This window comes from Calliphora vicina, chromosome 3, assembly GCF_958450345.1.
Source record: "Calliphora vicina chromosome 3, idCalVici1.1, whole genome shotgun sequence".
Taxonomy (NCBI): domain Eukaryota; kingdom Metazoa; phylum Arthropoda; class Insecta; order Diptera; family Calliphoridae; genus Calliphora; species Calliphora vicina.
Window position 1 is genome coordinate 97,454,834 of NC_088782.1, and position 11,623 is coordinate 97,466,456.

The 11,623-nt window shown below is 31.7% G+C and overlaps 2 protein-coding genes across 2 annotated transcripts; one reads left to right on the forward strand and one right to left on the reverse strand.

The window, feature by feature from the left end:
• The first annotated feature begins 1,405 nt into the window (after positions 1 to 1,405).
• Positions 1,406 to 5,122, forward strand: LOC135953224 (ATP-binding cassette sub-family F member 3). Its single transcript, XM_065503006.1, has 8 exons — positions 1,406 to 2,131; positions 2,194 to 2,411; positions 2,651 to 3,298; positions 3,372 to 3,545; positions 3,813 to 3,993; positions 4,065 to 4,374; positions 4,440 to 4,531; positions 4,587 to 5,122. The coding sequence occupies exons 1-8, from the start codon at positions 1,787 to 1,789 to the stop codon at positions 4,740 to 4,742; spliced, it is 2,124 nt and encodes a 707-aa protein (XP_065359078.1). The 5' UTR covers positions 1,406 to 1,786; the 3' UTR covers positions 4,743 to 5,122.
• Positions 5,123 to 8,547: 3,425 nt separating this feature from the next.
• Positions 8,548 to 11,230, reverse strand: Sod1 (Superoxide dismutase 1). The gene is made up of 3 exons (XM_065504991.1): positions 11,072 to 11,230; positions 9,021 to 9,239; positions 8,548 to 8,949 (listed from the first exon to the last, which is right to left on the reverse strand). The coding sequence occupies exons 1-3, from the start codon at positions 11,135 to 11,137 to the stop codon at positions 8,773 to 8,775; spliced, it is 462 nt and encodes a 153-aa protein (XP_065361063.1). The 5' UTR covers positions 11,138 to 11,230; the 3' UTR covers positions 8,548 to 8,772.
• Between the last annotated feature and the right edge of the window lie 393 nt (positions 11,231 to 11,623).

The window sequence follows — 11,623 nt, forward strand, 5'->3', positions numbered from 1 at the left end:
CTTCACCCATATATAGGTAAAAAAAAATATGTCAAACGTCAAGGTAGTCATTTATTTAAGTTATTTGGGAGCTTCGGAAAGATGATTTCAACAGACCGAAGGACATTGCTATATCGACTCCGCTATCTATAACAATACAGAATATATACACTTTATGGGGTCGCAAATGAAAAATGTAGAAATTACAAACGGATATCTTCATATTATTTCAAGATCCTGACAAGCTTTACCCGACAATGTGTCTCCATCGCTTAGGCACAACGAAGAATTGAGTGACACTTGAGTCTCCTACTGGCAACCAGTTTAACATGATAAGTATTGCTTTATGCTTACCGGTGGTAATCATGCTCCATAGCATACCACCACATTATTTCTCTAATTTGTGCCAATAGCCATTTTTTCTTGCATATATGAAAACATTGGCCTTATTTATCTTAGAAAAAATTAAAACATTTATTGAGTGTTAACTAATTGTGTATTATTCTGAATACTAAACACCACCTTGTAACTATGTACTATATATTTTTTTTTTATTTAAAAATAATTTATTAAAAAATCGTTAGAATTAACATTTCCGTTTTACAAAATGTGGATTTATAATTTTGTAAAACTAGCAACACTGCTAGTTATTCTAAGATGGCAATACTATTCAAGATTTCCCATTATTTTCAGTGTTGCCAGTTAGGGGAGTTCTCACCAAATATAGCATTTTTTGACAAATGGGGATGGATAATTTTTGGTGATATATACAACTATTTTATATTTACGTAATGTAAGTTATTTACATTTTTTAATATATGCTGAAATAAGATTACCGCCTATAATATATAACCGATTTTGATATATACCAAAAATCCTTCAAAAGAAGGAGATGTCAGCATTTTTCTTCCGCATCCTAACGAAATTGCATTATAAATTTGAATTTAACGGTCTGTAACGGCTGCTCGCAAGATTCATAAATCGGAAAAATTAATCGACTAGATTAACTTTGAAGCAGCTTTAAAAAACTCTAAGTGATCATTTAGGAAATAGAAAAATCGAGTGCTTCGAGAGCTGGTGTTCATAAATACTGGTAGCACGAGTAACCACAGTGTAGCTTATTGAGAATCTTGAATATTATCAAAAGTATATATAATGTAAGTATATTATACAAAGTGTATTTTTATAAAACATTTTATTTAAACTGTTGTTGTGTAAATCTAAATAAAATATACAAACGTAACAATATGTACCACTTTCGACCCACTATTTCACCATTTTTACATTATTTTACAAAAAAAAAAAAAAAGTAATTGGAAACCAAACCAATTTTATAAATACCTAAATCATATACTTTGGGGAGTTTTGGGAATACAAAAATGTTAACTGGGAGTGTGAAATCAAAACATACTGACAGCATTGATCATTCCTTCAATTTGACAGTTCACGTATTGCTGCCTGGTTGTATGAATGTGTGGTTCTTGTTGGATTAATTTTTTGTGTGATAGAAATTTTGTGAAAAAAAGTTAATACACAACTTTTTCCAAGATATAGATTTAATAAAATACTTTACGAACTCTAAATAACCACGAAATTGCTTAAAATCAAACAAAAAGGAATAAATCCATACAAGATTTCAGAGACACACACGTCATCTACCGAAAGCAACTGGTGAGAGTGGAAGTAGTTCTGTACACATTGTGAAAATTGAAAACACTACTGAAGGCCAGGTCAATTGCCAACTGATTGAAAAGAAGCACATTGTTGCAAAAAAAAAAATAAATAATCAAAATTATAATCATACACAATGAGCCAATTAACAGAGTTATTGAGGAAGGAATTTCCGGCCATGGACAATGAGCTGAAGGAATATGTCGAAGGTGTACTTGCCGGCAGTTTAGATGATTTTGAGACGTGCGATGACATCTACGAAGCCGTGGGCGATATTTTGCAAAGTATCAGCGTGGAAAAGACCGAAGACAATATTCGTGAATTATGCACACAATTCTTTAACATCATCAAAGTTGACAGCAAAGCTGTGGAGCACAAAGTATTAAATGCTCCCGTCAACATTGCCGACATGGCAAAAGATATGGACGCGGTTGATAAAGATATGCAAAGTATATGGTTGGTAAATAAGGATAACTCCAATGTAAGTTTATTATTTTCTGTACTATTGAGTTTTTGGTTTACTTACAATTTTACCCTTTACAGAAAGTTGACACTAAAAAGTTGGTAAAGGCCGAGGCTAAATTGCAACAGAAGCAAGAAAAACGTCAAGATGCTGTCAAGGCTCCGGCAGCACCAGTCAAATTGCAACAAGCAACTGCTTCTCAGGTGACAAATAAAAAAGCTACAAAAATGGATGCCAAGGGTACAAATCGTTCAATGGATATTAAAATTGAAAATTTCGATTTGGCTTTCGGGGACAAGTAAGTAATGCTATTACTATTTTGAGATATGTAGAACAAAGAATTTAGAGGGTTGATTACATAAAGGAAATATACACTGACCATATCGGGGGAACTATAAGCATAGATTTCCATGAGAATGAGCCCACATTTGTGGTATAAATTTGAAAGAAAAAAAATAGTTTATCAATGTTTATAATATAGTCCCTCGATATGTATATTAAGCGTTTGATAGAAGTTTGATGATTTTATTTTTCCAGAGTCCTATTACAAAATGCCAATATTCTATTGTCCTTTGGCCGCCGTTATGGTCTAGTGGGTCGCAATGGTTTAGGTAAGACTACTCTACTACGTATGATATCTGAACGTCAACTTCAAATACCGTCACATATCACTGTCTTGCACGTGGAACAAGAGGTGGTTGGCAATGATACTCCAGCCGTTGACAGTGTACTTGAATGTGACTTTGAACGCACTCGTCTTCTGACTCGTGAAAAAGAAATCATGTCTCTATTAAATAGCGGCACACAAGATACAGCTCTAAATACTGAACTAAGTGAAATCTATACTCAGCTACAAAATATTGAAGCCGATAAAGCGATAGCAAGAGCTTCGGTTATATTGAAAGGTTTGGGTTTCGATACCGATATGCAGGCGAGACCGACTAAATCATTTTCTGGTGGCTGGCGTATGCGTTTGGCTTTGGCACGTGCTCTCTTCTCAAAGCCCGATTTGTTGTTACTTGATGAACCTACTAACATGTTGGATATTAAAGCTATAATATGGTTAGAAAACTATTTGCAAACCTGGCCCACCACTGTTTTGGTAGTATCTCACGATCGTAATTTCTTGGATACCGTGCCAACAGATATAATACATTTACATTCCCAGCAATTAGAGGCTTACAAGTAAGTTGTTTTTTAACTATTGTATACAATTATAGGTTTTGATGTTAAATACACTTTTGATTTCAATATAAAGGGGCAACTATGAACAATTTGAAAAGACTAAAAATGAAAAACTTAAAGCTCAACGCCGCGAATATGAGGCCCAAATGGCTCATCGTTCTCATGTTCAAGAATTTATTGATCGTTTCCGATTTAATGCCAATCGTGCAGCTTCAGTGCAATCGAAAATAAAAATGTTGGAAAAACTGTAAGTATATACAAATAATCTTATATTTAATATACATATCGATGACTTAATATAAAAAGGCCCTAACACGTGTTTTTTTATGTCATGATTTTTTGGCCAATTATGATATATGATCGGACCATTTATCGAAATATACGAAAATATGGACTTACAAAAAAAAACACGAGTTAGGGCTTTTTTATATTAAGCCATAGATATTAATCATTTATGGCCATATATGGTTTGACTAAAATAATAAATAAAAAATGTGTGTACATATTTGTATAGGCCTGAGTTGAAACCAGTTGAAAAGGAAGTAGAAGCCAAACTTAAATTCCCTGACGTAGAACCACTAAACCCGCCGGTTTTGGCTATATCAGATATTGAATTTAAATACAATTCAAATGATGTCACGCCTATATTCAAAAATGTCAGTCTATCGGCGACTTCAGATTCCCGTATATGTATTGTAAGTTGTAAAAATCATAATCATAAAAAGAATTCTAAATTAAATTCTCATTCATTTATCCAAAAACAAAGGTGGGTGAAAATGGCGCCGGTAAATCTACATTGCTGAAAATTATTGTTGGTCAATTGACAACACCTTTGGGCAATATTGTGCTGCATCGCAGCTTGCGCATTGGTTATTTCGCCCAGCATCATGTGGATCATTTAAATATGAATTTAACCTGTGTGGGTGTTTTAGCAGAAAACTTTCCGGGCCGACCAGATGAGGAATATCGTCGTCAATTGGGTAGTTTTGGTATATCGGGTACATTAGCTTTACAAAGTTTGGCTAGTTTATCAGGAGGTCAAAAATCTCGAGTAGCTTTAGCTAAAATGTGCATGGGTAATATATAACTGAATTATAAACATAAAAATCATTAAACATATTAATATAATTCCAATTTTCAGCTGAACCCAATTTCCTGGTACTTGATGAACCTACAAATCATTTAGATATAGAAACTATTGATGCATTAGGCAGAGCCATCAATGCATTTAAGGTAATTTCTTCAAAATTAACATTGAAACATTATTAAATTCATTTTATATTTTCAGGGTGGTTGCATTTTAGTTTCTCACGACGAACGTTTAATCAAAGTCGTTTGCAAAGAATTATGGGTTTGTGGCAATCGTAATGTACGTGCTATTGAAGGTGGTTTAGACGAATACAAAAATGAAGTCTACAGAGAAATTGAAGCCAATAATAGTTAATTTACTTAATTGTGATTTTGTTTTTTTTTTTTATAAATACATACATACATATTTACATATTTAAAAACTCAACTAAACACGTAAAAATAGATACAAAATACATACATAAATATAAAGAAAATGCATCATCCTATTTAAATATTATGTTTTCTCAACACTCTCGAGGATATTTATACATACATTTGCTTATAAAATGGCCTCCCAAATACATAGAAAGAATTTATAATAAAAAGATAAAATAAAAGTTGTCAGTTGCTCTATTGCAACTTAAATATTTATAAATGACATGTATTTATAAAATATTTTTAATAAAAAACAAACAAAAAAATAAAATGATTATTAAACAATCGAAAATACATATATACATATTTAGAACAAAATATTAATGTGAAAAATAATTATTTTTATTTTAAACAAACTAGATATGATCTAAACGAATAATCAAAAATTCTGATTAAATAAGTAATTAAATTTTTCAAATTTGAATACTTTTGTTCGTATTAGGCTAAAAATCGGAATTCGGCCAGTTTCGGATAAAATTGGGCCATATAACGATTATTTTATAAAGAAACAACTAAGATTATGAAATTTTAAAGGGGAAAGATAGAGTCCAAAAAGCCAGCAAATTCAAAAACCGGTTTCAGTTTTGTCATGCTAAAAACCGGATTTATATTCAGCCCAATTATGAATAAAAATTCCCCGGGAGTTTTTTCCCTTTTCTCATTTTTCCTATTCAAATTCAATGGGAAAAAACTCCCGGGGAACAAACTCCCTCGGAATTTTTTATTCATAATTGGGCTGATTAAATTTTTATTCATTATGAGAAAGGTCTATTCTTATAGGAAAAAAGTAGTAAATGTGTAATTGAAAAATAAATAGATCTTAACACAAAATTTTACCTTTTTTATTATTTTTTCAGAACAATGAAAATAATAGCAATAGATAAACTATTTGGCTTTAATTCCAGGTGTAATTTCTTTCCTATCATAAAAAACTTTAATTTGGTTTATACGGTTAACCGTATCAAAAAACCGAAACCGGTTGATTTTACAAAGATGAAAGAAGGACTAAAATATACACCCCTATCGGCAATAACATGTGAAATTTTGTTCCCATGAAATATCCATTTCCCTCGAAGGGAAAATTGCTATCGGGAATATCATGATGAACTTTACATTCACAATAGTTGATTTTGTTCGTAACAGCTGTTTATTGTTTACAAAATTTCACAACAAGGGGAATTTTTTTCACGTGAACAAAGTTGATGAACGAAAAAAGGAAAAGGGAAAATATTTCATGTGAAATGTTGATAGGGGTGATAGTGTTTTCTGTTTTATTGCATTTTTTCGCATACGTTAATTAGGGTAGTATGATTAATGAAACAACTCCATTAATCAGTTATTCGATTCATCAAACGTTTTGATTATTCACTACCCCTCTGAACTATTTTATCTAAAAAATTATAAGTTACAAAAGTTGAGTTTTGTTATGAACGGGTCCGTGTCAACCAATTCGTCTTAGGCTTTTGTGACCTTTGACCTCAATGTCTTGAGTAACTGGCGCTTTTAAGTTAATTTTAACGATGCACGATAACAATCCGAAGCACTCATTACAAAGCAGTCGTTAGTGATGTTACCAAGGGCCCCTCAAAGTCCGGAACTTCATTCAATAGACATCTAGAATGACTCACTGTGGTTTAGAAACGTTTTTTTTAATAATTCGGTATCTCGGAAACGGAAAGATTTTGTAACGAAATTCCAAGGTTGGAGCTCAGGTGTTTTCGAGTTGATTTGCAATTGTTCAGGGGGGTTATGTAATTCGATTCGAAGCGAAAGATTTTCGAAATGCAATGTACAAAGCATACAAATTCGAACGAATTTCTTTTCGAAAGGAGTCACATAATAACACCCCAGCTTCCTTGGGATATTGGATTTATTCGAATAATTTAAGCTATTCAAAGAGTACTCAATCCGTCCTTCTAGATGTAGAGCCCTTTTGGAAAGTGCGCCACGAAGATTGATAGTGGTAATCAATCAAAAATATATGTATGTGTTGTACTTAATCTGACACATTTAAAACAAATGGGCTAATTCTGAAATCGATCGAATGTCATTAAAGTTTAATGACATTCGAATGTCATTAAAGTTTAATGACATTCGATCGATTTCATGATTTAATGATTAAACTTTTCTAATTCGATCGATGCGGTGGTTGCATACATTTGAGCATCACTGCCAGTAATTTGCATTATAAAACAAGTAAGAGAGCTATATTCGGTATTGCCGAATCTTATATACTCTTCACCGAATTATACTTCAAAATAAAAATTTTAAATATTTTTAGGTAAACAAAATTTATTTTTTTTCCAAAGTTGATTTTTAAATTTTTTTTTTAAATTTAAAAAATTTATTTTTTTAAAATTTTTTTTAATATTTAGCGAAAAAAAATCGAGATAAAAAATATTTTTTCCGATTTTGACCCATTGTAGGTCCAACTTATAATGGTCTTATATACGTCATGCAAACGTCTTTGGAATATCTATTATTAGATATCCATATTGTCTATATTAATGACTTAGTACTCCAGATATAGGTAAAAAATAGAGGTTGTCCTGGTTTTTTTCTATATCTCAGCCATTTGTGGACCGATTTCAAATAGCAATCGAGTCGGAAGAATTCCGGATCGAAAGTTGATTTCAACAAACATACAGACATGGCTTAATCGACTCCGCTATCTATAAGGATCCAGAATATATATAGGGTGTGTTCGTAAATGCAGTAAATTTGTGAATCACTGATGCCACGACCTGCAAACTTTTGCAACATATAACTTAATGATGCATTGGTTGCACAAATTTGCGGCATCACTGCCAACAATTTGCATTAAAAAACGTTTGACGTAAAGCAATAATCGCAAATATGCTTTTTCGAACGCTAAAATTTTAATTTGCTGCAGTGATGCAATCATACTGAATTTACGAACACATCCATACTTTATAGGGTCGGAAATGAAAAATGTAGAAATTACAAACGGAATGACAAACTTATATATACCCTTCTCACGAAGGTGAAGGGTATTAAAAAGATCATCGTAGAGCAATGATATGCTTTTTCGAACCATAAAATTTTACCTTATGTCTATACCTGATAAATATTTGTCATGCTAAATATCAAAGAGAAAAAAATATCAGCTATACAACCTGTCACACATTTTGTTCGGAATTTTTTCAATTCCCTAGTTTTTATTCCGATCGATATTTCTGATTTTAATTTGACTGTGTTTATATTAAAGCAAAAGTGAAATTTTTGGTACGAAACTAATTAAACATTTTAGAAAAACAAATAATTACAAAGAATTACCAATTTCACTTTGAAAACTGAAAGTGGTTTCATTCCGAAAAATTTTCGTTTTACTTTTTCTGAAGAAGCAAAATACGGAATTAATTCCACTTTCGATTGGAATTCTGTGACATGCCTGATAGTATCCATTTATTAGCTTCGTTATGAAAATATTGCTAGTGCTTCAGCTCAGACAACTTTGTCTTGACAACAGTCATTGTTATAAGTTTTTGTCAACTATATAGATGAAATGTTACTGCATTTACAAACGCTCCTAAACAATCGATTTTAGTATTTTTTTGTTTCTTTGTTTTGAATTTGTGACGATTCTATTTGTTCTCTTGCTGGCTTTTCATTATTTTTCTCCAACTACAGCCATAAACCAAGTTCATTGATTTAAATAGATATACCTATTATCCTTGATCTTTTCTATTAATATATTATTTTATTCAATAAAATAAAACACATTTTTATTCAATACACCAGTATCAAGTTATTTAAATATTTATTAATACCAATACATTACATAGGGATCGGCTTTTAACCAAATGTACGCATATGAATTAAAATACAATTAGTACTTTTATATTCAATATTGAGCTGACTAAAAAAGGTATCGAAAGAATCAAAACTTAATAGTAAAAACAGAGCCGTGTCTTTATAATGGAAACATGTTTTGTTGAACAATCGATTTAGATTTTAGCAATGCCAATGACACCGCAACCAATACGAGCACCAGCATTACCAGTTGACTTGCTCAATTCGTGGCCACCTTTGCCCAAATCATCGGGATCGGCATGTACAACAACGGTACGGCCTAAAATGCTGTTGGCACCAAACAAACTGATTTGTTTATCAGAAATCTCGACCTATTTGAAAAAAATATTGAAGTATTATATACAATTTCATAAGAAAGGCAATAGTTGTAAAAAAAACCTACCTTAGTTGGTCCATCACCACTGGCTTGGATGTTGCCCAAATCACCTACATGTCTATTTTCATCACCAGGTGCACCATGTTCCTTGCCACAGGGGTTGAAATGTGGACCAGCCGATGTGCAGCCGTTAGTATTGTCACCAAATTCGTGAACATGGAAACCATGTAAACCCTTGGACAAACCATTAATTTCACCAGTTACTTTAACTGGAGCATTGGCATCCTAGAAAAGGATGTATTTTGAGGTTAATAAATACATACATATTTGAAAAAGAAAGAGAATTTTTTAAATATCTCCTAAAACAAAAGTTATTTTTCAATATTTAATCTCGATGTCTGTGTATTTAATATAATTTTTGCGCTTAATTATACGACCCTAAACGGTTGCGATTTTTTTTTCACTACCATACCGCCCCTACGGTCCGAGCCTGGTTTAAACATTTGTTCTTTCACTATTTGGGTTTGGAAGTTATACATACAGAAAAAATGGATTAATTGCCGCAATTTTCATGTTTTAAATATGAAAAACCCTAAAAACTATCCGGCAATGTGCAACTATCCACACGCATGCTACAAAACACGCCATGAAAAAAAATATTTGTTACCTCCTAAGGGGCCCATAGACACATACTGCTCATGCAATAATACGTTGGTAAATTTGAAACATTTGTTTATGTATGCGACACATAGAGAATGCAGTATGAAAAATCAAAATAGTTTTGATTTTGAAATGAACTCATACTGCTGACAATTGTTCAAATGAACAATATGAATTTTTTAATTTCTCTGAAATTGAGTGGACGTTTTACATGTATTTTGTTACAATAACAAAACACATGTTAAATTTCCACTCAAAGTACTCGTTCGCTATAGAAAAACAGCACATAAATACTAATAGGTTTGTTGAAAAATATCAATCACACACCTATACGAAGGGTTCATGGGCAGTAGTTATCAGCAGAATGTTTCTATGGGCCCCTTTATAGGTTCTACGTTTCTAACTTTTTTAAATAGTCAACTTTGCTATTTTTGAAGTCAAAAATTCAACTTCATAAATAGTTAAGTTAACTATGTTTATCCTAATTTAATGTGAACAATCAGCCCAATCACGAATAAAAAATCCGCGGGAGTTTTTCACTTTTGCCATTTTTCCTATTCAAATTCAGTGTTAAAAATGGGAAAAGGGAAAAAACTCCCGCGGATTTTTTATTCATGATTGGGCTGAATATATCGACCCCTTTGCGCGAAATAATCGTATGTTACAAAAACCAAAATTTTACAGGAGAGCGTTATTATTAAATTTCTTTGCTTTGGCTGGTATAATCAATACCAAATTTTAAATGCGTTACAATAACCGACATATGATAAAATTAACTTATGTGCTATTTTTCTATAGCGAACGAGTGCTTCGAGTAGACGATTACATGTATTTTGTTTTTGTTACAATAACAAAACACATGTTAAATTTTCACTCAAAGTACTCGTTCGCTATAGAAAAACAGCACATTAGTAATATTTTGCAGTCAGTCGGCTTTTCGACGTTTTGGGATAAGATAACTTAATCGATTGTTCGACTTTTTTCCGACAAAAAGTCCATTCGGTTTTGAATGTACATCATTGGCAACCCTACATATAATGCAATTTTCATTGGAAATTAATACAAATTAGCATTTGTATATAACGCAATAACAATAATTAATTATTCTACTGATGAAATACTTAAATTACATACACATTGCATAATTGAGTAAGCGCAAATAGACTAGATAATATTCAAATAGAAATTATCATTTCTTTTTGACAACCTCTTTCACCTCAATTTAATTCAAATAAACATGACTATGGACTTTTCCCTTCTCCAAAAACAGCACGGCCGGCTTACATACACACAAACTCCGAACATACTTATCCACACATACATATAATGTGTATACTAGTTCTTGACCTTCAATCTTTTATAGAAATATTTTAATACACACAAGATTGTGAATTTTTTAGAATAGATAAATTAACTAAGTATAAATGATGAAAATTCAATAATTTAATTGTACTTACAGCTTGCTCAAAGAATACGGTACCCTTGGCATCACCATTGATAACACAAACAGCTTTACAAACCATTTTTATATATTTTTAAACAAAATATGCAGTGAGTGACTTCTACTTGAATTTTACAAGTAAAATAAAAAAAATTCTGGTATCGCAAAACAGATAATCTGTGATGGAACGTGTGTGGAATGTGAATAATTTATTAGCCACTGTTGCCAGAGTTTGACGATTTTTAAAGTCCAAAATAGCATATTGACGATTTTTACCTTAAATTTGACGATTTGTGGCAATTATGCACACAGCGTTGCAATGAAAATGTAATAAAATTTAAATAGCAACAAAAAAAAACGACTTTTTAGAAAACAGGGTTTCGCCTTAAAGCTTAGTACTCTGTTCATAAACGGCAAAAATTTTTCATGAGACAAAATAAGATATCGATTATAAATATCGATTGATTCTTTTAGAATTTATTCACGATTAAGTGATTAAGCTCAATTTCATAAAATTTTAGTTTTTGTTTGAGAAACATACATAAAATTGAGTAGTTAATGTTCTTTC

Excerpts from the sequence above, each read along its gene's own strand:
- LOC135953224 (XM_065503006.1), top strand. The coding sequence starts at position 1,787 with ATGAGCCAATTAACAGAGTTATTGAGGAAGGAATTTCCGGCCATGGAC. Across the intron at positions 3,299-3,371 it reads CAGCAATTAGAGGCTTACAA|GGGCAACTATGAACAATTTG; the intron begins GTAAGTTGTTTT and ends TTCAATATAAAG. Across the intron at positions 4,375-4,439 it reads TTTAGCTAAAATGTGCATGG|CTGAACCCAATTTCCTGGTA; the intron begins GTAATATATAAC and ends TCCAATTTTCAG.
- Sod1 (XM_065504991.1), bottom strand. The coding sequence starts at position 11,137 with ATGGTTTGTAAAGCTGTTTGTGTTATCAATGGTGATGCCAAGGGTACC. Across the intron at positions 9,240-11,071 it reads CCGTATTCTTTGAGCAAGCT|GATGCCAATGCTCCAGTTAA; the intron begins GTAAGTACAATT and ends ATCCTTTTCTAG. Across the intron at positions 8,950-9,020 it reads GTGGTGATGGACCAACTAAG|GTCGAGATTTCTGATAAACA; the intron begins GTAGGTTTTTTT and ends TTTTTCAAATAG.